This window comes from Mycteria americana, chromosome 9 (assembly GCF_035582795.1).
Source record: "Mycteria americana isolate JAX WOST 10 ecotype Jacksonville Zoo and Gardens chromosome 9, USCA_MyAme_1.0, whole genome shotgun sequence".
Lineage (NCBI taxonomy): Eukaryota > Metazoa > Chordata > Aves > Ciconiiformes > Ciconiidae > Mycteria > Mycteria americana.
This window is the reverse complement of record NC_134373.1, coordinates 32,932,361-32,956,936: the sequence shown is the minus strand read 5'-3', so window position 1 is coordinate 32,956,936 and position 24,576 is coordinate 32,932,361. Positions and strand designations below refer to the sequence as shown.

At 46.0% G+C, this 24,576-nt stretch overlaps 2 protein-coding genes across 4 annotated transcripts in view; both read right to left on the bottom strand.

The window, feature by feature from the left end:
• Window positions 1-572: 572 nt before the first annotated feature.
• Window positions 573-8,433, bottom strand: UMPS (uridine monophosphate synthetase). Its single transcript, XM_075511734.1, has 6 exons — window positions 8,249-8,433; window positions 5,892-6,045; window positions 3,624-4,292; window positions 2,746-2,921; window positions 2,100-2,214; window positions 573-1,278 (listed from the first exon to the last, which is right to left on the bottom strand). Exons 1-6 carry the CDS (start codon window positions 8,390-8,392, stop codon window positions 1,097-1,099), a joined length of 1,440 nt encoding a protein of 479 aa, XP_075367849.1. The 5' UTR covers window positions 8,393-8,433; the 3' UTR covers window positions 573-1,096.
• Window positions 8,434-9,152: 719 nt separating this feature from the next.
• KALRN (kalirin RhoGEF kinase) overlaps window positions 9,153-24,576 on the bottom strand; it is a 534,707-nt gene continuing 519,283 nt past the window's right edge. For all 3 annotated transcript variants that reach the window (XM_075511728.1, XM_075511729.1, XM_075511733.1), the window contains 7 exons: window positions 24,247-24,368; window positions 22,604-22,735; window positions 20,692-20,856; window positions 19,694-19,772; window positions 18,290-18,490; window positions 17,226-17,364; window positions 9,153-14,926 (listed from right to left, as the gene is read on the bottom strand). In XM_075511728.1, the coding sequence (XP_075367843.1) occupies window positions 14,381-14,926; window positions 17,226-17,364; window positions 18,290-18,490; window positions 19,694-19,772; window positions 20,692-20,856; window positions 22,604-22,735; window positions 24,247-24,368 (1,384 nt within the window). In that variant the 3' untranslated portion in view covers window positions 9,153-14,380. The remainder of the gene's footprint in view (window positions 14,927-17,225; window positions 17,365-18,289; window positions 18,491-19,693; window positions 19,773-20,691; window positions 20,857-22,603; window positions 22,736-24,246; window positions 24,369-24,576) is intronic.

Here is a 24,576-nt window from a genome sequence, read left to right as displayed (position 1 = left end):
ATAACTCCAATCCCCTACTTTGAAAGGCTTAGCGAAGAGTCCAGTACTAATGCCAAAAAACTCTTCTCACTAGATATAGTTGTTCCTAGTCTACAGGTAAGTGTATGAAAGGGACCCAGCTTTCTCTGTGTGCTTTGCATCACACAGGAACAGCAGCAGCCTAGAACTGCATCACCATTCGCCTTTGCCTTCTTGATAGCAATGAAAATTCAAGCCAATTTCCACCACACATAGACTAGATATATTTAAGGTTATTCCATCCTTTCTAATCAAAACCAATCATACAAGATATTTCTACTTCTCCTTATTCATCGTGCAGAGTGGAAAGTAATTCCTGGAAGTATTCCAGCTATTGTCATAAAAGTCAATAAAGTACATGTTTCTCATTAGAGGAATCAAGAGGTCCACTGTAGTTAAGCACACAACTAGTTGCTCTGACAAATTCCTTGTAGCTCCTGTAAACAGAATCATGAGTAATTCCTGCAGTCACAGACACACTAGAATGACTTATAATACTGGGGTTCTGAAAACAGTATTTCACACTGCCACAGAAGGAAGACTTACAGATCCAATGAAAGGAAAACAGTAGCAAAAAAGTATTTATTAAACAACACATTATTCAGTTTCACAGTGTGGGATTAAGACCCATACTTGCTCCTTGGAAATAGCAAAGCTGAGCAATCCTGTGAGAGTGGGGGAGCAGGTCCGGTCTGCAGGTGAAGCTTATTAAGAACAGTAAAATACTGTTTCTACAACCAGAAGGAATTTGAGGGTTGGAAAAGAAATAAAAGCAACAACAGCCAATCAAATACTCTTGAAGTGTTTCATGCAACATTTTTCAGCAGAGAAAAGCTATTAAGGCTAAAAACTGGGCATGAAGTTTTGGTTTCATACATTCAAATATTAAAAAAACAAACAACCATGACATGTACAACTTGATCTCTGTGTGTGCAATTAAAAATAATTTAGTTAGTAACAGATTTTTCTCCAAAAGGGCAGTTTTCTACGGGCTGAAGTGTCTATGTATTTAGCTGGAAGTCTCACGATGACTGCAGCTCCATCAGCTTTGCTTACTGACTAGGAAAGTGGCCTGCTTTCAATCTTCTGCACAAATACCAAGTCTGCTTACGTAGCTCTCCCAAGCTGCCTTCCTGTACTTCTCTGCTTCTTGAAGACGGTCTGAAGCTGACAAGATGCCACGTCCCACAATAATGATATCTGAACCTTTTTCACCAATAACTTCCTGGGGGCTTAGGTACTTCTGTCCAAGGTTATCACCTGAAATAGAGACACAATTTTTTTTTAGTTTGTACAAAGCTGTATCTACTAATAAGCTTCAAAGAGGTGCTGGAGCAGAGAACAGGCATGCTGTTCCAGCTCTCACCCTGACAGTCAACAAACATAACTAGAGACTGTGTCTCCACCTAACGAACCCACTATTACACAGGTCAAATTTGACAGAGAGTTCCCTCCTTTTTCATGACTTACCAATCACAATAGATGGAACAGTTACGCAAAGCACCACTGATCAGGATTACTGAAATACGCCTTAGCTTTCTTAAAACAGGCAAACCCCCCAAACATTGCTTGTGATTTCACTTCAGGTTTCATAAGAATTAAGTATTGCAGAGAAACACATTTCCCCTGCCTGGTTCAGTGATGATCTGTTTAGTCAGTATAAAACTTCCATTAATTCCAAACTTCCAAACTTCCATTGGATACTGCATCTATATCAGTATCAACAGTGTTACAGTCAGACTTCTGTATTTGTTAAAAATCTTTTTTTCTACTCCTACTGAGTAGTTGTACATCTAACTTAACACCTATCTGAAGACATTTCATATGTTTTAAGGACTGTGCTTTATGGTATGCACAGACCTCAGCACATGAACAAAGCTGTGTAGCCTGCTGGTTGCCTTTCAGAGCTCCCAGGAAAGGGATCAGTGTACCCAGAAATAAGAAGGGCCCATAATGGCAAACACAGACTCCTCCCACCAGAGAATCAGCAACCAAACCCTCTTCAGAAGTCACTTTTTCACTGAAGGCTAGATCACTTACTGTATTTACAAACAGACTATAAATATTTCAGAAGAAGTTACCTCCAGTTTGCAGCTGCACCCCTGGAGTTAAGTGAAGAAATTCCGGTTTATTACTAACTCTAGATCCAGATATGAATCCAAAAACGAAATCCGAGTTGTTTTCAGCCATCTGTACCTGAAGATCAGTAAACAGATACAAGTGATAAACCTAAAATTAAGCTTGACTAGCAATCTGTTTCTCATCCACCCTTTGACACATTCAGCTGTGCAAGGCAGCGGTATGAAACACCTGTTCTTGCTTTACCAATATAAAGTCACCCAGAGCTGACTCACCCCTCACTGATCTCGCTGCACTGGCAGCCAGGAACATGAATATTACATTTCTTTCTATGTTATAAATAAGACAATGAATGAATTTAAACTAATTAGAAATGTATTGCTTAAGGAAAAAAAAAGGGGGTGGTGGTAAATATGCAACCTTAGCATGTTTACTAGAATCCACAGTGTGAACTCTGACCACCTCACACGATTAGCCTACCGTTGCAAGCTTTAAACACCACTGTCGGATTCCTGAGTCTCCACAGAAAAAAAACCTGTAATAGTTAGAGCTGGAGAGACTTTTGGAAGTGCAAATATTAGAAGCACACAAACCTCCCTGTCACAACACTTTACAAACTTTTAACCTGAAACAAGACTGTCTACTTACCGCAGCTTTTGTGTATTCACCCGTTGCAAGTGACCCTTGGGAACTCATCTCGGCAATCAGAAGACAGCCATGCTGGAGAGGAAGACCTACTTCCTTCAGACCTTTCACAACTCCAGAGCCTGGAACCACATGGGCATTAATGATGTCTGACCAGGATGCAATTCTGAACACACCACCTGAGAACATGGATAAGAAGACATAGGCAAAGCGCCATTAGAAATGTACTAAACAGGAAACACTAGTTAAACAAAACAAGCTGCACGCTAAATCATTCACATTTTAAAAGACAGTTTTACTACTGAAGCTTGAGAGTTACAAGTTCAGTCTCATCAGACAGTTCTGACAGCCGCCTAACCACAAAGTGTAATCTCTCAGTTTTACTTTTCACAAACACTTCTTAGTATCTCACCTTTAATATTCACTGAGACATTTATGGTAACCTAGAAATCCACTGTCACAGGTGTTATGTTTCAATACAGCATGCAGATCATATGGGATGTATAGATCAGAAAAAGAGAAAAACAGTTCTACAGTGGCAGATGCAATATCAAATGAAAGCCAGAATGAGCACACAAGCGTACAATAGCAGGCTGCCTTAAGAAGCCATGCTGCGTTTTCTCACAGCAAACAACTAGTCAGAAGTACTTACTGAGCGCAACCACAGATTCATAAAAAGATTAAGGTTGGAAGGGACCTCTGGAGGTCATGCCCTCTCAGCAGGGTTAACTTCAAAGCTAGATCAAGTTGCTCAGGGCCTTGTCCCCTTGAGTCTTCTCCAAGGCTGGAGATTCTACAATCTCTCCTGGCAACTTGTGCCAATGCTGCAGTTACACACACCAGCAGCAAAGTTACAGTAAATTGCGGTTGATGATAATCACCTTCATATTGATGTTTCACTGTGTTTCCAATGTCTGCAAATTTCCTGTCTTCAAAAATCAAGAATTCATGTCGATCTGCGAGTGCTCTCAACTCCTTTACTACCTCTTGGGTGAAATCATCCAGGATGTCTATATGAGTCTTCAGGATACAAATGCTGGGGCCCAGGATGGCAGCTAACTGCAGCAGCTCTTTGGAGCTGGTGACATCAGCAGAAAGGCACAAGTTCGTTTGCTTCTTTTCCATGAGTGCGAGAAGCCTGGCTGCAATAGGATGTACCCCTGGCAGCTCGGCACGAGCGCTGAAGCTCAGCTCTTTACATAGCCTCTTCACGGGAGCAGGGCCATTCTGAGCCACTGGCTCAAACACATTTCCCTGAATGAATTTCTTCACCTTTTCAACCATCTCAACAGCCACTTCTCCCTGCTGCTGGAGAATCTCCAACACCCCTGACAACGTGCACACAGAGTGCAGGTGAATTCCACGTTCCTCTAACCTGGCCTTCCCGCCCTGCTCCCTGTCCAACAGCACTATGGCATCTGTGACTTTTAATCCTTCTTTCTGAAGAACTTCCGCAGTTTCCAGTACACTAGATCCACTTGTTACCACATCTTCAATGATCAAGCATTTTTCTCCTGGATTAATGGTGCCTTCTACCAGCCGCTTAGTACCTTAAAAATAAAAAGCAAACACTCCACTAAATGAAGAAAGTTTAGAAGACCCCCAAGAAACTTAAAAGTATCAAAACTTTAACTTGCTATACTAATTTAAAGATCATATTTGTTCCACATACAAGCATATGCTGCAGCATATCCTGAAGTCCAATGGAACTGGACTTGAAGAGAATAGGAATTTCACATTCACTGTCAGTTTGGAGGGGTAATTTGTTTAGTTATTACCTGATACCAGTTATCACAGGTCTTACCACAGCTCAGTCACTGACTCGTAATTCAATTCATAAAGACTGTTACTTCTCCACGTTAATAAAATACTTCTTCATGTTTCCAGAAGTTATGTTCCGTTAACAATACTGACATATTGTTAACTGCACAAATTTAAATCTTTGGATAAGATGACTACAGAAGTTTATTATTGCCATGAATTGAATGCTCAGAATTACAAAACTATTTTCTCCAGTTATTTAAAACGTCTTTAAAGCAGCCAAGTTATCAGTACTCTTCAGCCTATTTCCTATTCTCCACAGGCAGTATTCTGTGCTTAATATGCCTGTTAGAACAATTAGAAGGAGTAAAGTCCCAAATGCCTTTGCCCTAACCAACAACAGGCACACGTCCATGAATGGCCTCCCGGGGGGCAACAACAAAGGATGCCTAGCTTTCCCAGGAAGCAGCGAGCAGCAGGAGAACATTATGCAGCAAGTGCGGTGCTTAGACCATGACAGCCTAGAGAACAAGCATATGTACAGCTTTGCAGTCCATGTGACACCAGAAACCTTGTGCCAGGCAGTTAATTCCGTCACCATTGCCCTGTCCTCACAAGAAGGAACAGCAAACGTTTTCATGCCTGGCACACTGACTAACGTAGGAGTAACATTTAGTTTTGACAAGCATACTTTCTAATTAAATACTGTTGGAAGAGTATAGCTCTTATCACATGTAGAAATCCAGTTGCTACAGTAGGTTAACGCTCCAGTTTTCTCTCCCCCTTCCTTTATCAAAATCAAATAAATGGTTCATTGGGTAGAGAACTGCTTCTCACCTTCTCCACCCTGCCCACTGATCACAGGACCATAGGATATGAAAGAAAAAGGGGGTTGAGAGGTAAATGAAGAAGAGCCTAGAAACCTTCCTCTTGGAGTCAATATGCAAAAAGTTCTGTTTGGGGGTGAAATGTGGCACTGGTCTCGGCATATCAGAGAAATGGAATTATAAATCTTGGTTTCTGGAAGAGGCCAGTAACCCAGAACCATGGTAATGGTGCCAAGGAAAAAAAGACACCACTAAACGAAAGAAACAAAAAACCCCCCACAAACAAAAACAAAGAAACAATCCCCCCACCCGGCCAAGAGTCTCCAAACCTGCTACAGCAGGATTCAAGCTGCAGCCTAATCAGCAACCAGCTGGGAGAACCTGATCAGGTTGGGATGCTGCGGGAGGTACATTTTAGGGGGAAAAGGGGCTGCTTTGTGAATTGGAGTGGTAACCTTAAACTGGAACGGAGATGCTGCACGTTACAAAAGAACCACAAATATATAAAGTCATTTCCCAAACAAGGTAAGTAGACACAAATTCTTGATTTGAAGGTTTTACCATAGTCTTTTGCTTCCTTCCTCCGTATAAGCATTGGAATCTGATTTTCTGAGCAGATAATTGTGGCCAACGGCAATGCTGTGTAAGGAACACCGCACACGCAGTCATACTCGAGACCAGCACCTTTGGCTGTTTGAAAGAGAAGATCTGCAGCCTGAAAAGGAAAACCAGATTTTTTTTAAGGGTCAGACCGGAGTGATTGGTCTGTGTTTTTACGAATACATTAACAACAAAAAGAGAGCCAAGGAGAATCTCCCTCCTTTGTTGGATGTGGGGGTGGAACATTGCCACCAAGGATGAGGAAAACGCTAAGGTACTTAACGCCTTCTTTGCCTCAGTCTTTAATAGTCAGACCGGTTATCCCCAGGAAATTCAGCCCCCTGAGCTGGAAGACAGGGACGGAGACCAGAATAAACCCCCATAATCCAGGAGGAAGCAGTTAACGACCTGCTATGCCACCTGGACACTCACAAGTCTATGGGGCCAGATGGGATCCACCTGAGACTACTGAGGGAGCTGGTGGAGGAGCTTGCCAAGCCACTCTCCATCATTTGTCAGCAGTCCTGGTTAACAGGGGAGGTCCCAGACAACTGGAGGCTTACCAATGTGACGGCCATCTACAAGAAGGGCCGGAAGGAGGATCCAGAGAACTACAGGCCTGTCAGCCTGACCTCGGTACCAGGGAAAATTATGGAGTGGTTCATCTTGAGTGCGCTCAACAGGCATGTGCAGGCCAACCAGGGGATCAGGCCCAGCCAGCATGGGTTCAGGAAAGGCAGATCCTGCTTGACCAACCTGATCTCCTTCTATGACAAGGTGACCCGCCTAGTAGATGAGGGGAAGGCTGTGGATGTTGTCTATCTAGACTTCAGTAAAGCCTTTGACACGGTTTCCCACAGCATTCTCCTAGAGAAACTGGCAGCTCATGGCTTGGACGGGTGTACTCTTCGCTGGGTAAAGAACTGGCTGGACGGCCGGGCCCAAAGAGTGGTGGTGAATGGAGTTTACTCCGGTTGGCGGCCGGTCACAAGTGGTGTTCCCCAGGGCTCTGTGTTGGGGCCAGTTCTGTTTAACACCTTTATCAATGATCTGGATGAGGGGATCGAGTGCACCCTCAGTAAGTTTGCAGATGACACCAAGTTGTGTGGGAGTGTTGATCTGCTTGAGGGGAGGAAGGCTCTGCAGAGGGACCTGGACAGGCTGGATTGATGGGCTGGAGCCAGTTGTATGAGGTTTAACAAGGCCAAGTGCAAGGTCCTGCACTTGGGCCACAACAACCCCATGCAACGCTACAGGCTTGGGGAAGAGTGGCTGGAAAGCTGCCTGGCAGAGAAGGACCTGGGGGTGTTGGTTGACAGCCGGCTGAATATGAGCCAGCAGTGTGCCCAGGTGGCCAAGAAGGTCAATGGCATCCTGGCTTGGATCAGAAATAGTGTGGCCAGCAGGAGTAGGGCAGTGATTGTCTCCCTGTACTCGGCACTGGTGAGGCCGCACCTCGAATACTGTGTTCAGTTTTGGGTCCCCCACTACAAGAGAGACATTGAGGGGCTGGAGCGTGTCCAGAGAAGGGCAACGAAGCTGGTGAAGGGTCTGGAGCACAAGTCTGATGAGGAGCGGCTGAGGGACCTGGGGTTGTTTAGCCTGGAGAAAAAGAGGCTGAGGGACACCTTATCGCTCTCTACAACTACCTGAAAGGAGGTTGTAGAGAGGTGGGGGTCAGTCTCTTCTCCCAGGTAACAAGTGATAGGACGAGAGGAAATGGCCTCAAGATGCATGAGAAGAGGTTCAGATTGGATATTAGGAAAAATTTCTTTACTGAAAGGGTGGTCAAGTATTGGAACAGGCTGCCCAGAGAGGTGGTGAAGTCCCCATCCCTGGATGAGTTCAAAAAACGTGTAGATGTGGCACTTTGGGACATGGTTAGGTAGGCACGGAGGTGCTGAGGTGATGGTTGGACTAGATGGTCTCAGAGGTCTTTTCCAACCTCAGTGATTCTATGATCGTAACTGAACACGTGTATTACCAAGGGAAGCAATGCAAACGCATGAAAACCTCTCTCCTTTACACCCTTTGCCAGTCGCTGTCCCCACAGCCAGCCCGACGCCTATACCCAGCGGGCTCCTGGCCAGCAGACCGCGACCCCAGCCCCGGGAAGGGCCCTCTGGAGGCCCCGGCAGCGCTCCCCTGCCTCTTCCCCTCCTCGGGCTAAAAGAGGCCCTTTACCCCGCAAGAGGCGGAGAGATACCCGAGACCTCCGGGGTGCCGGCACGGACGAGCGCTGCCTGCCGCTCCGGGCAGGGCCCAGCCCCCCACACCGGGCCGCCGCTCGGCCCCGGCGCGCCCCCCCGGCCCCGCACCTGGCGGAGGAGGAGCGGGTGGGAGACGAGGCCGCGCAGGTCGATGTAGACGGGGGAGGCCCGGCCGCTCTTGAGCACGAAGTCGCCGAAGCGCAGGGCGCCCGCTTCGCGCAGCGCCGCCGCCACGCTGCGCTCCGCCGCCATAGCCTCCGCGGCCGCCCGTCGCCGGGAGATGACGGCGAGGCGCGGGGAGGGAAGGGGGCGGTGCGCGCTGTGCGCATGCGCAGGAGAAGCGCGGGGCGGGAGCCGGTGGCCCGCGTAAGGGGAGCGCGCGGTCCGGGGCACCGCGGCGCCGGTGGGCCCGATCCCCGCGGGCCCGGCCCCACGCCGTCCCGGCCCCACGCCGTGCCGGGCCCCCCTTCCCGCGCGTTGGGGCCCCGCCCCGCACGGCAGAGGGACCAGATCCCCCGCGCCCGGCTCCCCACGGCGTGAGGCTCGGCCCGCGCCATCCCGGGCCCGGCTCCCCGGGGCCCGGCCCCACACGACGGGGCACCCCTCTGCAGGAGGCGCGGGGCCCAGCGCACAGGGCAGGCGTTCAGGGTCTGCGCCGGCCCCCCCGGGCAGCACCCGCCCTTCCCACAGGGAAGCGGGGAGCCCCGTGCGGACACGCAGCAGCGCGGCAGGGAGGGTTTGCTGTGCCCCGAGACTTCGTGCTTCGGCTCTCGGGGTGACTCTCAAAAGGCGGCTTGGTTTTTGGGTTGATGTATGCAAGGCTAAGAGTTGGCCGGAGTCGTAGTCTCTTGCTCTGCTTTCCTGCGAACATCTCCGAAAGAAATCAGCTGAATAAAGCAATCGGCGAGCTGAGTCTTCAAGGCCTCAGAAAGATGGCCATATGTGTGAAATAAGACTGACCCGTTCTTCTCTGAACAATTGTATTTAATCAAAAATGCCCAGAAACTGTGTCATTAGTATATTCTATTTATAGGAATGCAAGGACAGAAGATGTACAGTTTGAAGCTACATCTGTAGATGATCATATATACTGCAGTACAGTAATAACAACATGGGACAGCAAGTAATCACCTCACAACAGTACACATGAGTGATTAGACGTACAAAGGAAATATTTACAAACTTACCTTTACAAAACAACATTGTGTGCATACAAAATGAAATTCGCAGTAAAACTGAAGATACATTTAAGGCAGACCAGCAATACACTGAAATAATTAAGGCTGTGGAATTACTTTGCACCTTGAAAATGCTGAGCTGTTAGCAATACTGTTTCTTTTTTCCTCCTTCAGTTGATAGTTGCAAAGATTGAAAAGCATCAACAGAATCCAACTGTTTGCTCTTATCTCAGTGAATGTCTGAGCTTTAATTTTTTTTTTTTTTTGCACTTTCTGTTGCATTTGCCTTCCAAAAGTTAGCAAATTGACCTCAGTGGCAGAGCAACGGCGAACAGTTTGGTAGAAAGAGAAGTAAAAGCACCAGCATCAGAAGTTGGACATGAAGGTGAAATATGGCTTGAGTAGAGAAGATGTTAGTTTTTCACTAGCTCCATAATAAAGACTACAGTTACAGCGAATATTCAGCATCCTGACGCTATGTTAACACTCACCACTATACAGATCCCAGAATGAGAATTCATCACTTGATGGCAGTGTGCAGTCAGCCTAGTAAAATGAGATTTTATTTTGTTTCCTTGGGAAAGCACCATTTTCTGATGGGACATGAAAGAATGAGCTGGAAAATAAATCCAAGCCCTGTGTTAGAGGAGAATCTACCTCTGCAGTGAAAGGAATGGAAACAAAACCAGGTGGTTAGCCCCTGTGCGCGTTAATTATGTGTTAGACCTTTGAATATACAGACTAGCCTTTAGATCTGTCTCTGAAGTTTATATTATCCCAGGTCACTTGATGCAGTCCCCTCACTGCAAGGGTATTAAAATATGGTTATATATAGTCAGGTCATAACGTGCATTTAGCCTTTCTTCATGGTATTCGTAACAAAGGCCTAATAGCATCGTCAGAAATGCTAATGAACTCCACTGAACCCACAGAACTTGTACAGGTCAGTTGAGGGCACAGACTTTGTCTTAGCATTAACTTAGTTTAAAAGTAAAATGCTTTTAAAGAAAAATGTTACTGAAAAAAAATAGAGTAATTTAAAATAAAAGGGCAGTAAGACTGCACAAGACTTGTTGGTACAAGTAGGAAGAGAGAAATTTTATAAATTTTAAAGCATGGATTGCTTTAAAATATTAAAGTCTAAAACTCTGGACCGGCTGTCTGTCATCCCTGTAGTAACATGTGTAGGGGGCTTGGTAGCTTGGTGCAGAGATGGGGATCTCCCACGGGGCAGCAAGTGCTTTGGGCAGTGATGGGAGCTGACAGTGTTACATGGGCAACCAGATTTCCTGTTCACTGGCCAAGAGTGAAACGGCCTGGCCTGGCTGCTCCAAGTGGAGCAGAGAGAGAGAGGCGAGTTAGCTGCTTGTTGCCATGCATGTTCTTTAAATGTAGCCATCTTAAATAACGAGTGCCGCATGTCACCGTGTCCTCTGGGCTCTGTTTCACTGGCGCCTTTGCTGCTGCCTTCCTGCAGGCCTGCCACCCAGCCCAGTGCTGGGGGACACGGTGAGCAAGCGTACTTTGATGTCAGTGCAGGGTAAGAGCACCGTGAAGATGTCTGAAGGTGGTGGCTGTGTGCCAGTCTGCACTGAGCTTGTGGTGCTCTGTTGCTAGTATTACTGTTGGTCATTCTAGCTGGTCTGAAGCTGCCACGGAAGCTAGAGGGTGCAGCTACCATCACACCTTCACTCTGCCGTCTTGGGAATACCCCAAGTGGTAAAGCTGCGGGCAGAAATCTTCCCCTCAGAGTCAGGTGCTCTCTGGGGAGCTTTGTAAAGGCCTAACAGGGCTTTATGAGAAACTGTGTTTTCCCATGTTTGTTACAGGCAATATTTCATGCACAAAAAAATCCAGTAGTTGGAGAATGCTGCAAAGGGGGTTGGCCATGGTGCAAAGGGGGTTGGCTGTGGTGTCTCTCACCCAGTGGGCTCACTCCAAACCTACTTGCTGAGCTTCTGTAATCTCTTTACAACAGAGTTACAGTTTACAACGGAGTTGCAGGACCTGTTGGATCTGCAGAGAGGCCACAGGTTGGCTGAAAAAGACCTTGAGAGAGCAAGGTCAGAATACTTCCTCTGTATTTAGCATACAGCAGCATTTCATGTCAACTTGATATTATTCAGGCAAAAGAAATCTTTGAGATAAAATGCGAGAATGGTTGATGATCACAAACTTATCTGGAAGTACTAACAGGTTCAAGTTTTCCTGAATGTGCTGTAAGAAGAGCGGTGCCCAGGAAGAGGAGTTCTCTAATGTGAACATGGAAAAAGCAGAACCATAAAGGAAAGCAACCCCATAACATTCAAAATCCTCAGAGTTCAGCACCTCCAGCTCTCCCTTGATGAGGAACCTCTTTGAATCTGAGCACCAATACCCAAACATGTATACTCTTTCAGCCTTTTGGTTTTTTTTTTCTGTGATTTGACAGCAATGAGAGGCTTAAATATTCCGTTAAACAATCCAGCTTTTTCCCCCTGTGCATCTAAAGTGTCTGCTGTTGCAGTTTGAGATGCGAATGCAGGAGGTAGGACAATAAAATGAGAAATAACTCCAGATTTCATGTGATACGTGAGAATTTGTTTGTATTAATGCCAAGCAGAAAGACTGTGGCTTAAACTGTACCCGCAGGCCTAATAAAAGCTGTGGGTTTTATAAACCACACCTCCATAAACATTTTACGGGCAGCACAATCACAGCACAAAGAGCCAGCTTTGACAAATAGGAAGAAGTACAAACAGTCCTGTAGTGAGAAAGTACCTGAGGCTGGTGCTAATTAAAGACACCCCTTGATGACTGCTGTGTGAAGAAGTTTCGGTTGATAAGAAATCGCATACTTTGCACTCTTGCTCAGGATGAGAGTCTGGTCTTTGTCTAAGAGGTGCTGCGGGATTGCTTAGAAACTTAGCTGCTGCACTACAGAGGGGAACTGAGATAGGTTCTATCTGATACAGAAGGTTTAGCCTTCTGTGAACACCTTCTCTTTCAAGCCTTTCCACAACTTCCCCCGAATTAGATCTCGCTCCATCAGCCACACAGCCTTGTACACCGCTTCTGACTGCTCAGGCACCCGGGCTCACCCTTCTGACTGTGGGTCCCCAACCTCAAGCTCTGTTCTTTTATTGCATGCGTGCGGTGCTGAACGTTGGGGTTTTTTACTGTGCCTCCTTTCTTCTCTGGTAGCAAAATACTGACCACTCCAGCGCACTGATAGAGCAAGCACAAAGAGAAGGGCCAGGTCTCCTACCTGCCATGAAACTGAGCTTGGAGGTGGATCAAAAAAAGGGCTAGCAGAGCCCTGAGATTTAACAGTACTTGCAGACTATCTCCACCACCTGCTGGCAGAGACAGCTTTTCCTCCTGCAGATATATTGCAGGCTCACAGTGCAGTTACTTGGATGGTAAATTAAATTTGACTCTTGCCCTTACAAGAGAGTCTATACTGAGCACACATGGTCAGATCAAGCCCTTTTCCTTAGGAAAACCTTTGGTAACAACTGACATTTCCCATTACAGGCACAGCAACGGCACTCAGCACCGAGACAAAGTCCTCGCATGCTGGGGGAAAAAAAAAATCTCTTTGATCGTCACCCTACAAGGCTGTAGAGTTTTACGGTGTGGCAGCAGGATGGGGAAGCACCAGCCAGGGAGGGGTTTCCCCTTCCAGTCCTGCTGCTACAGAGGAAGATTTGGCCAGCCTACGAACTGCTGATGGGTCACTGCAGACTCCCTGCATTGGTTATACTTAAGGCTGGCTCCATCACTGTAACAGCAATATGATGATGTTGCAACTTGGCTTGCAAGAAATAAATGTTTTAATTGTGAATATTTTTTATTTTATTACAAATTAGGCTTTGGACATAAAAATATCCTCACGAATGCTTTGGTGATGAGGTGCTAACGGTGGCTGAGAGATATTTACAAGTTTGGAAATGAAACAAATGACATACTTTAAACACTGAAAACGATTTTCAAGCTGTAAGCACAAGGATGAACTCACCACTCCTACTGCACTCTGAAAGGCTTAGATGGACTTTGGGCCAAGCAATTCTGAAGCTAGAAATGGAACAGGATCCTTTATATATATATTTATATATATGTTACAATATATGTATACTGAAAACCTGTGATAGAAAAAATTGTCTTCATCGTCATCATCTAGTTTACAGATACTGCAAAAAATGGACACAGCCTTTTCTCAATGCACAGGTTTTGCAAAAGATTTCTGTACAGTGTGTATAAAATGCTTTTAAAAAAACCATCATAGTCTCATTGTGCTTAGTCAAAACCAGCTGTATGCTCCAATGAATTCATTGCCTTAATCGTAGCTCCGAAAGGTACTGCATGTTGACTTGACACAGCAGAAACCCTAAGGATTAACAGGGGATTTTGGTCTGAGCACTACCACACAACAAAAGTGTATCTAAGCCGCACCACCATGGAAGCTGATCCAGCAGTGACTAGGGCCTGATCTTGCATGTCCTACGCAGGCAAAGTCCCCACTGAAATCATGGCAGACCCAGGCATACGGGGCGTGCAAAATCCGTCTGTTAACCTGGAGCAGGCTTGCAATGATTTCAGCAAAAACTGACTTCAGTCCAGTTCTGCAGTGCATGCTAAGGTCAGCCTAGTCTCGCTCCCCCCCCACTATCCTACTCCTAATCTCTCGTACATTTTGAAATCAGTTCAACAAGATCAAGAGGATTTCTTATAAGGCTGCCTCACAAAGATTAAGGCAACTGCAATTTTGGCTCTCGTTTCCAGTTGGTGTTTGCTTCCCGCAGTCCTTTTTTGGTGGTGGATGTGACATTACCACGTGTCCCAAGAGGAGCCCGCCAAGGGGAGGGAGCGGGTACCTGCCGCCGTTGCCCCCTTTGCTTTGGTCCCGAGGAACTGGGCAGGTACTGCCACCTCCGCAATGATTTGTACCCTGCAGTTAGGGAAGCCACGTGAAATGCAAACGCCAAATACGGGACTATGTACAGACAGATCTGCTTTGCGCCTGTTCGCTCCCTGCACCTTGCCTCAGGACCAGCAGCGTAGGACCCCAGGGATGGAGGCATTACGTGCCTGGGTTCAGCCTGCTCATCAGGAAACTCTTGACGCTGGGGACCGGGTGCACGTCGTACTGGTGTCTGCGGCGCTCAATGAAGGAAGCCAAGCGGGAGGTATCCAGTGGAATCTTGGAATAGCTGCCGTTGTGCGGTTGCAGCCACGGATGCTGTAAACAAGTGGCTGCCGTCGGCCTTCTCCTGAAGTCTTCCTGGAGGATAACGTTGATGAAATCCCTGGCAGCATGACTCACATCAGAAAAGTACTCGGGCGGGAAGCTGAAATCTACTCTGCACACGTTGATACAAGTCTCCTCTTTGCTTTCATCCAGGAACGGAGAGACACCACTTAACATGACATAGGTGAGGACCCCAATGCTCCAGATATCCGTGCTCAGGGAGACAGGAAGGCCTTGGATAACTTCAGGAGCCGCGAACTCCGGGTTTCCAAGGAGGTGGTGGACATGGTAATGACCTGTGATCTGAACTGCATCTTCCAAATCAATGATCTTCACACGAGGTACTGGGATTCTTAAATCAATGAGCAGATTTTCTGGCTGTTGAAAAGATAATAACAAAAACTTAATAATATTATATTTTGGCAAATAAAATGTGTAGATTTCATTTAGGTTTAATTGCCAGTCAAAACTTGCATTTAATCAGATGTGCGAGGTACAGATCGGGAAAGTGAATGACAAGGAACCGGCTCAGCTGCTGTTTACACTGCTGTAAATTCAGATCAATGCTGAAGTTGCAGTGACAACATCCTCTTTTGCATTAGGGCAACACACTGGGATTTTGCACTTTGTGCCAAATACTCACAGTTTATTTTCCCAAACTAATCTCTACAGATTAAGAGCACTGACAGATTTTTAAATTTTGATAAGACTTGTGTATCTCTGATCAGTGTATTTAGATTCCATTTGTTTACATGACAACTGGCTACATAAATGTGAGTAACTTGTAGCAGAAATGTTCTTCATGAAGTAAATGTTCAACTTTGCCCCCGCCACCATGTATCCTGGGAGGGACTCTGGTGCGTGCCATTACTGTTGCTCTCAGTTGACATGGATGGAGCTGCCAGTGTTCCCTTATAAACACCAGCACACAGTCATGCCTTCCAGGCCAGAGTGCTATTATATTTAATCCCAGTTGATTTTCCCTCTGTTTTACCAACTCTTTCAGTATTGAAGATCTCTCTCTCTCTCAGTGGGAGATGCTGAGCATTGCCTCTACACTCCGCTCTGAGGACTTAACATGGATTTTACTTCCTTTGTTGGCTCTGAGATGATTTCTGAATTTACTTCTTGCACCCTCCCTAGACTCACTTTTCTGTCCTATAGCCCCTCATCCTCATGCATATTTTACTGCTGCCTCATGGTGAGATATGTAAAGTAAAGTTCACTACACTGCTGTTCAGATCTCTCTGCTTGCTCGCCTTGTGCAGTCTGCATCGACAAAATCAACATGTTCTTGAGCAGGATCCGGGGACAAGACAGTCCATGGCTAGGTCTGCTGTCACTACCAATGCATGTCCTGCTTCCTACTTAGCAACAGAAGGTGCTTTATTTAGCATCCCTCATTCAGAACTGTAAATAGGTCACAGAAAATTGGCTTCCCACCTTGTTTCTGGGAGGTATCTTATGATCAAACAGAGAATTCAGTGCAGTTTCTTACCTCCAAGTGATACCTACTTTTTGACAGGTCCTATAAATACAGCAGAAAATACAAACAATCTTACTGAAAGAAACCAGGATGATTTAGCCTTTTGGGACTAATGGTCACATAAGATACTCTACAAAAGGAATCTTTTTTTTTGTAGTGGTAGTAGGCAGCAGAAGAATGAAAGCATCACTTCATCTGACATGCCTGGGGGTTGGAGAGTTGAGAAGAGACCTCCTTGGAGCTGGACTGTCCACTATACAAGAAAGTTAAATTCATCTCTCATTCTCCATTTTTAATTGGCATTTAAGTCTGCAAAAATATTATAGATTATCTGATATCCCTGGCAACCAGAATCAATGTTGTAGATCACAAAACTCAAAATACTTGATCATAACTTCAATCGCTAATTCTCTGTCGTCCAAGATAACTGGGATGTTGGCGAGGACAGCAGTACAATGCGGAATCCAGGACAGTGCAGTGCCTCCTGCCATGTGCGCTAACAAAAGGAGGTACAAGCTGTGCTAATCTAACTGAGCATGACATTATAGAATGCCTGAATTTCTTCTCCACAATGCAGCTTGTTCTTCCTCTGAACCTCTCCCTGGGTGTGTCTCCCACCCAGTTCCCCTCAGGCTCTGCAGCACAATGCAGTGTACTGCTTTCCTTTGCCCCTGCCAGCCCTCCCCACCTCCTGCTCCCCTGCACCCTCCTCTCCCCTTGCTTTGGGCTCTCCAGGGCACTACTGTGGATGTGAGGGAAACACGCGCTCCTTCTGGCCTGCCCTGAGCTGCCTGGCCACAAGCCAGCTCTGCTCAGGAAGCTTGGTAGCTAAGTTTGTACAGGTGTGAGCCCAAACCATCCCCTGGGGATTTATCTAACTCCACTCAGGTGCTAGTGTCATCTCACTCTTGTCTCAGACATCCTCCTTCTTCATTAAATCCCGCTTCCAGAGAGCCCTTGAGAACAAAACACTGAATCAAGGAAATAGGTGCATCTCTTGTCTGAAGGAAGAAAAAATGTTGTGCTGCAGGTCAGTAAGTCCTTTCTCTGGTCAATAGGTCTGAAAGATAGTGCTTGTCCATTTAGCAATCATCTCTTTGGGATACAGACTGCACCTCCTCCCTGTCTGTGCAGCTGGGAACTCTCTGTACCAGGGCACTGAATAATAGCATCATCCTCTTTTCTTCTTACCTTTATGTCTAAGTGAGCCACTCTGCAATTGTGAAGATACTGCAAGGCTTCCATTGTGTCTCTTATGTAGAAAGCGACTTTTTCCTCCATAAGTTCATCATGGTTCATTAGATAATCTAAGAGACGACCGTCATCCATCCTACAAACAAATCAAACCCTGCACATGAAAGATCACATGGTATCTCTAGGAACAGTTAATATTTGAAAACAAAATTGCAATGGAAACTTAGTGACCTAAAAATGGAGGAAACTAAAATGCAAGATCTGATGAGAATTTAATGATATCTGAAGATACTGCAGGCCATGGAAGTGGTAGAATGACTAATCCTCAATTGTTATCTCCAGTCCTTGAAAAATTTAGCAACAGTCTCAAAGTAAACTCATTTGCTTAAGGATAGATTCAATAGACGGAGGCAATTCCTTTGAAAACAGATCCTCTTAATTATTTGGATTTATCTACTTATTTATAGAGCTGGTTGCATAATGCAGAAAAAAATCACTGACATTTTCAGCTGGTAATATGTTCTGTGGGAAAACTAACCCAATAAAAGTTTTCCACCTAGTTTTATTTATCTGTATAAATAAACAAGCAAATAGCCCAAATAGACTTTGTTGGATATACTGTAACAAAGAAACATTTTGGATTTTGGTTGCTATTTCTCCTTATAGGGGCAAGCATAGTTGCTACACAGCTGTTTTCACCAAGAAGTATTAGAACAATGTAGGCTTCAATCTAGCTGAAACACATTTACTTGAATACAAAAAGTGGACAAAACTGCCCAAATAAATCTGATGCTATTCAGTGGGACAAACTAACTGCTGATACTATTACCCAAGCTTCACTGGAGTAGAAAGCAGTTTTATTTGTCCCTCTGAATCTTATTTACTGTAAAGAGAAGGCAGGGGAAGCTCTGCAGAAAATGGCTATTTCATTTGACATCGCAATCAATAAAAAACAGATGACAAAATCTTTGCCCTGCTGAAGTCAGGGTGAATTTTATCCTTGGCTTTAATAGGGCTGTGATTCCTACCCAGACACTTGAATTCAAGCTCCATGTACTTACAGTTCCAAAACTAAGATGTAAGAAGTAGGAGACTCGTAGGTATCGTGGATAGTGATGTACTGAGGATGTTGTAAGTGCTGTAACAAAGCTGCTTCGTGTGCTGCCTGCTCTTTCTTTTTCATTTTTTTACTAATGAATTTTACAGCAACATCTTTCCGGGTGGCTTTGTGAACACATTTCTTTACTATGGAGAATCGACCCCTGAAATAAAAATAAAATAATAATAAAAAAAGAATAATGAAGGGGCCTCATTAATAAATCATGCCTAGTTTTCAGTGCAATAACAGACTGATTTTCAAAGTGTTATTTGATTCAGCACATTAATATTTCACAAGGAATCAGATTTAACTAGTTGTTCATAACCTTTTCCAACAAAGAGCCTCCATCTCTTACCCTGGGTATAGAGATTCTTTGGGAATTAGCAAACACTGAGAGCAAACGGTGTCACTTTGCTTTGTGCAGCCATACCGATGTCCTCTAACAATCTCCCCTGGGTTCAATTTGCTGCCACTTTTACAGGTTCTCTCTCTTTTTTTACCTGTGGGTCTCCCTTCTCCAGTTGCTTTAATAAAGAGCCCAAACTTTCTCAACTAAAAGAAAAGCCTTGCTAAATAATCACTAACCTATCATTTTGTCTCACTGTTTCAGACACACAGTAAGAAATTAAGAAAAAAGCTGGCAGGAAAGCATTTAGGAAGCTCATACAGACTAGTGCCTAGTAGCATTCCTGAAAGTAAAACTACTCCAGTGAAACCGTGTGCTGAACTTGGCCTCTTATTAATACATCACTCTTCTTTCTACAGAACCAGAGAGACTCCTGTCCTTTCAGGCCCAGAATTACTCGCCTCTGATCTCTGAGCTGAAGAACTAACTGCATTAACCTGAATTGTTTGCATGCCCCTTATCTGTTGTCTGCACAGAGCACCGAGGGCTGACAATGTATGCAGCTCCTGTTTAGGCTCCTGTTCAACTGACCGTCGCAATCAGCAAAGCGCTTCAGCATGTGATTTAAGTCAGTCACATGCCTCATGTGCTTCAGCAAACTCAGTCTTTGAGGTTAAGCTTATCCAGAATCAGCAAATTGTCATGACTTCAAAAGCTCACATCAAATCAGAGATGTCAGAGGAGATACCAGCAAGAGCTAGCAGTGGCTCTCAGAGATTTGGCTGCCTAATTGTTCTCAAGTTTGCCAGGTTGCAATCCTCAAATCACAACTGATCTTGAAAAACAGGATTTAGTCCATAGTTTAGCCAGTCTATATTTTAATCAGTACTTAACGTGCTTTTGCAAGGAGCAGCAGTTTTCAAGCTAACTACAAAAAGCACCCTAAACTGTCCTCCAAGGAAAAAGCTTCAAGCCATTGTTTTGGTGTTTTACTGCAGTGATAAGCGGGGTTAATATTACCTCCCAATCTCATGCAGCTCTGCATAAGCGAGATCAAAGTTTTCCTTCCACGAAATAGTGGCACCATCAGCAGCAGAGTCTTTGGAAGAACAAAGAACATTCAAGAAAGCATACAGTTAAAGACAGTTTCCTGTGGACTATAAATGGCATATTTTAAAATTCTGGGAGACTATATTACTTAAAACAGCAAATATTACCACTAGGAGTCCAGTTCCATACTGCCCAGGCACAGCTCCAATGTGTTGCACCACTAAAAGCCAGAGCTCCCCAGAGGAAGGCGTGGATAAGGTGGATTCAAATCTGTCCTTGCAATTTTGGGCTGAAAAGGGCCATATGGACAGTCTAAGGGCATGTCTGTCTGTAACTGGGTGGTAGAGCTATGCCATGTGAGCTCTCGTTTCATCCAGCACAGGCTATTCAAGCCAATCACAGACCTAGTTATGCACTGGAGCTGCTAAAACATGGGGAAACGTGAGCTCTGCTCACAGCACCGTTGTGAGTGAGCTGTACCCCAAATCCCTGCAGCGCTGCAAGAACAGGCCTGCCTCCATCGCAGCCTTCCTGTGCCGGCCGCATTGCTCGGGAAGGGTACATTTTGCAAGCTGACTTGCAGACCCCAGCTGGACTGCCCAGCAGAAGCCCCTGGTGCTACCGGCATTGTGGAAAGGCAGGGGACACACTGGGCAGGATGTGGAGCCTGTTGCCCAGAGATGAAGACAAGAAATGGTCTTCGGCTAGAAAGCAGGGACCTGCTAGGAAACTGCAATAGCTCCTGTGACAGAGGGAGGCTGTGAGCCCTGCTGGAGCAGCAGACATGAAAAGCCTTTCTAGTGGCAGGAACTGGTTCTGAGCATCGCCCAGGCTTTCTCTTGTATTCCTTCCAGCTCCAGGATCAATGTTTCTATCGGGATCCATCAAAGCACAAGTCTGTCTCACCATACTGACTGCACAGGTGGACACCTGCACGCATCAGCCCCTCCTTGCCGTGCCCCACTCACCATACTCCGGGAGCCTTACAAATTCAGACGGGTCACTGGGCAAGCTGATCCCCCAGGGATTGCTGGCGCTCACTCGAAACTGATACTGGCAGCCTGGGGCCAGGTCCTCAATGACAAGGTACGTGTCCAAAGTTGAGGCTACCGACTGCTGCCAGACTTGCGAGCCTGCGTTTTACAGAGGGAGAGAAGGAGAGCTGCAGGAAACAGTCTCAATACGTGAACTCAGAGCAGAGGCTTTCTCTGCCCAACTCATGGAGTACCCTGGGAGGTTAAAATTCATAAGGTTTTTAAAAGGCAACATTACGGGAGACTGATGTATTTCTGTTAAACTAGAACTGGACCATACAAAGCTATATTGTGTTGCAGCCACCTTCCAGTCTGGCTAAATGAGGGAAGAAGGAAATGCCCCTGACTTGACCGATAGCGATGGAAAAACTGCAGCCCAGGGACAAGTTGATCTCTCCAGCGGTCTAGCCGTGGCTGCGTACTACAAGTGATGTCTCAGGGCAGCGTGATAAGACAGGAATGGAGAGCTGATATGATGACAGCTCTGCTGTGAGAGAATCGGTAGCAGAAATACTGCAAAAAAAAATATGGACGAGGGTGTCCCAGGTGAAGCTGAGACAGGGCGTCAGTGCAATCAAAGTACTTTTGCAGATGAAGTCTTTCAGAAGACGTGGTTGCTACAGTGAAACCCGGAGCTGCAGGAGGAGAACCAGCTTTCTGAGGCTTAGTATGGGCTTTTGGCAGATGAGCAGGATTGCAGCAAAGAAATGTGTGACTCTGTCATGTGTTTCTGCTCCTAACAGAAACAAACCCAACCATTGCCTAACCTGTGGCATCCAAAGAAGCAATACTTTATTCATCTGCACAGGGTCATAGAACAGAAAAGGACACCTGGGACACCGAGTCCTGTCACAGCCTATGATTTCTTTCAAGAATATATAAAATTTTATCTTATTTTAGTAAGTTCAGGGCTTTTTACCTTTACATTATTTACCATGACCCATATATTTTGTGTGCGCTGTGGGCAAATTCTGATTGCCTGGTCTCACAAGGTCAAGGTTGGTTTTACAGGGAAGAGGCAGTGATTCCTTTGGAGTGGGAGGAGTACTGAAAACACTGCTGCTTTTTTGCTGTTTGTTTTGGTGGTTGTTGTTAATAGAAGAGCTTTTATTCTTTCACAAAAATGCCAGTCACACTGATGGCACAGTGAGGGTCAAGGCAGAGTATTTGCTAAGAGAAGGTATTAATATGATGGAGTGATTAAGTTTGCACATTTACTAACATAAGGTAGGATTTTTTGAAGGATGAAGGGGAAAAAACAGAAACCACATACCTAAGGCAAGGTTTACTGCCCAGGGACACTCACACCTTTGCAGGAAGAATGCAAAAAGGGATGTGAATCATTTCAAATGTCCTTTTCAAGAGCACGTGTCTGTGCATATTGGGAAAACAGTGCATTTAATATCTATTTAATTCTTCAGGGAAAAGGACAGTTGGATTTAAGAACAAATGGGTTTCAGAGCTGAGCTTGGAAAGTATGCAGGGATCTGCAACTCTATCCAGATAAAAAAAAATAATGAGGCTGCTTTGGTTTTGCATTCCCAGGAAACATCCACCAGAAAGGATGGATACCATGGTGGTAGAATGCAAATGATGAAAGGATGCCTTAGTGATGGGTATGTTTTACTTGCATTAAGTGATTAGAGGAAACAGGAAGGTCTGTAATACATGAGAAGCTGGACTGGATGATAGAAAGGCTTCTTTTGGCCTTAGGCTTTGGGATCTGTGAGCAAACGCTAGTGGCACCCCAGTGGTGGCAAGGATGCTTTTGGGACCTCTTGTGCCATAAAGGAGACTTACTTTGTTCTCATTCTCCCAGCCAGCGAGCACAGCTCAAACCACTTACTTTCTTCCCTGTACTCCACAGTGTAGCCTGAAATGGTGCAATTGCCTGTACTGGATGGGGGTAGCCAGCGTAGGATCACAGAGGTGCAGCTTCTCTCCTGAGCAATGGGGCGATTTGGGGCAGCTGGGACACCTTGGGAAGAGAAAACAAGCACCAAGTCCAGCATCACATCAACAAGCCCTAGTGCTTTATTCTGAAGATCACGTGTGTCAGGTACATCAGGTCACTACGAGGCAGCTGCGCCTTGCAGAGGGAGCGCTCTGGTTTACACTGGATTACCAGAGGAAAGGCAATGTCATGGTCCTGTTCACCTACCACCGTGGGTCTGAGACCTCCATACTAGCAGCTAGGAGAGAACCGTGCTGCTTGCAAGCCCTGCTGCCTTGACATGGTCTCACAGTACTACAGGGCAGGGGGAATATCTTCTTGCTCACAGCTGGTGGTCAACTGGACTAGGATGCCTCAGGGAGCTCCCTGCGAGACCGTCCAGGAGAATCGCCCCTTGGGTGCAGAGGATCTGTCTGAGCTCAGCTGCTCTAAAGGCAGAGCCTCTTTACCTGCCAGCTTCTGCTGCTAATGTTTGCTCTAGCTCAAGACCTGATGCAAAGCCCATGGAACTGAGGAAAACAAATATTGTTGTGGACTTCACCAAGCAGTAGGTGAGGTTCTGGAGGTGCGGAGTCACCTTGAAGTGTCCAAAAATGACACAAAAAAGCCACTCAGAGTGCTTCTGGGTGTATGGTGCTTGGTACGTTTGGCAGCAGATTGGCAAATGACCAGTAATTCTATGTTTTGCTCAGGGCTCCTTTCAGCACAGGAGTAGTTAGTGCAGCCACTAACTTGCTTGGATAAATTGGAGAAATTATATCTCTAGGGCAGTTTGTGAGACCAAACAAATTGACTTCTACATGCTTGTGACACTCCTGCATCTGTAAGTCACCAGTTAGACATTCGTCTCTGTGCCATCCCCTTCAACGTAGCAGGCACCCCTCATCTCTCATGCTAACAGATCCCTTCCCGGAGCTGGAGGTCGTGAACATCAACTCATCATTTCATATTCATTACAATTAGTTAGGTCACTAATTACGGCACTGAGAATTCAGGCTCGGAGACATGTCTCTGAGCGGAGTCCCTGCAGAACAGTTCACCCAGGCCAAGCCTTACTCTCGCCTCCTCTGTCCCTCCGAGAGAAGGGGAGGCTGAAAATCAGTGTCACTGGATCCCAGGTCCCCCCGCTCCAGACAGGCTCTAAAGCACAGAGCTCCCTGTGGGCAGCCGGGGCATCCTCCTCCCAGGGGCTCGGCAGCCTGAGGGAGCTCAGCTTCCCCCGGCCAACCTTACCGAGCCCCTGGGAAGCAGCGCTGCGAGCAGGACGCAGGAGCTGAACCAGTGCCAACACATTTTCCTTTCCCAGATGTGACGCTTATGATCAGACGACTTAATCAAGCGCAAAGAGTCTGTGCTGCCTTCAGCCATCAGTGGGAGTCTTAGCTGAGGAACGGTTGTATGATTTTAATGTCTCAATTCACCCGGCACAGCTCCACGTCCGGCTGCCTTTGCACCGGCTATTCCTGTGTGCTCCCAGCCCCCACCAAGGGACCCCGTACAGGAAAAATCCTGGGTGTTAAGGTCAGATGCGCTACCTTGAACTTTGATGGTTGCAGAGGTTGATGCGGTTCCATGTTCATTGGTTGCCACACAGGTGTAAATGCCGCTGTCCTGAGGCATCAGGTTGCAGATCTTCAAGGTGAGTTCCCCGGAGTCACTGTGGATGCAGGAAGCCCCGATTATAAAGCGCTGCTTCACTTGCTAATGCTTTTTATACCAGTTCCTGTCCTGCCTCATTACAAGCACACGTGCATACAAACCCTGTTAACTCATTTGAAGAAACATCCCTCCAGCAATCTGGTACCCAAATACAACCCCTCCATATGCCAGGATTAGGCCGTTAATGAAACCTTCGAGCAGAATGG

Bases quoted from the DNA above. Each gene is read 5' to 3' on its own strand.
- UMPS (XM_075511734.1), bottom strand. From the start codon at position 8,392: ATGGCGGCGGAGCGCAGCGTGGCGGCGGCGCTGCGCGAAGCGGGCGCC. The intron at 4,293-5,891 runs GTAAAACCTTCA...TTTATTTTTAAG, and splicing joins GAAGGAAGCAAAAGACTATG to GTACTAAGCGGCTGGTAGAA. The intron at 2,215-2,745 runs GTAAGTAGACAG...ACTGATCTTCAG, and splicing joins GTGAATACACAAAAGCTGCG to GTACAGATGGCTGAAAACAA.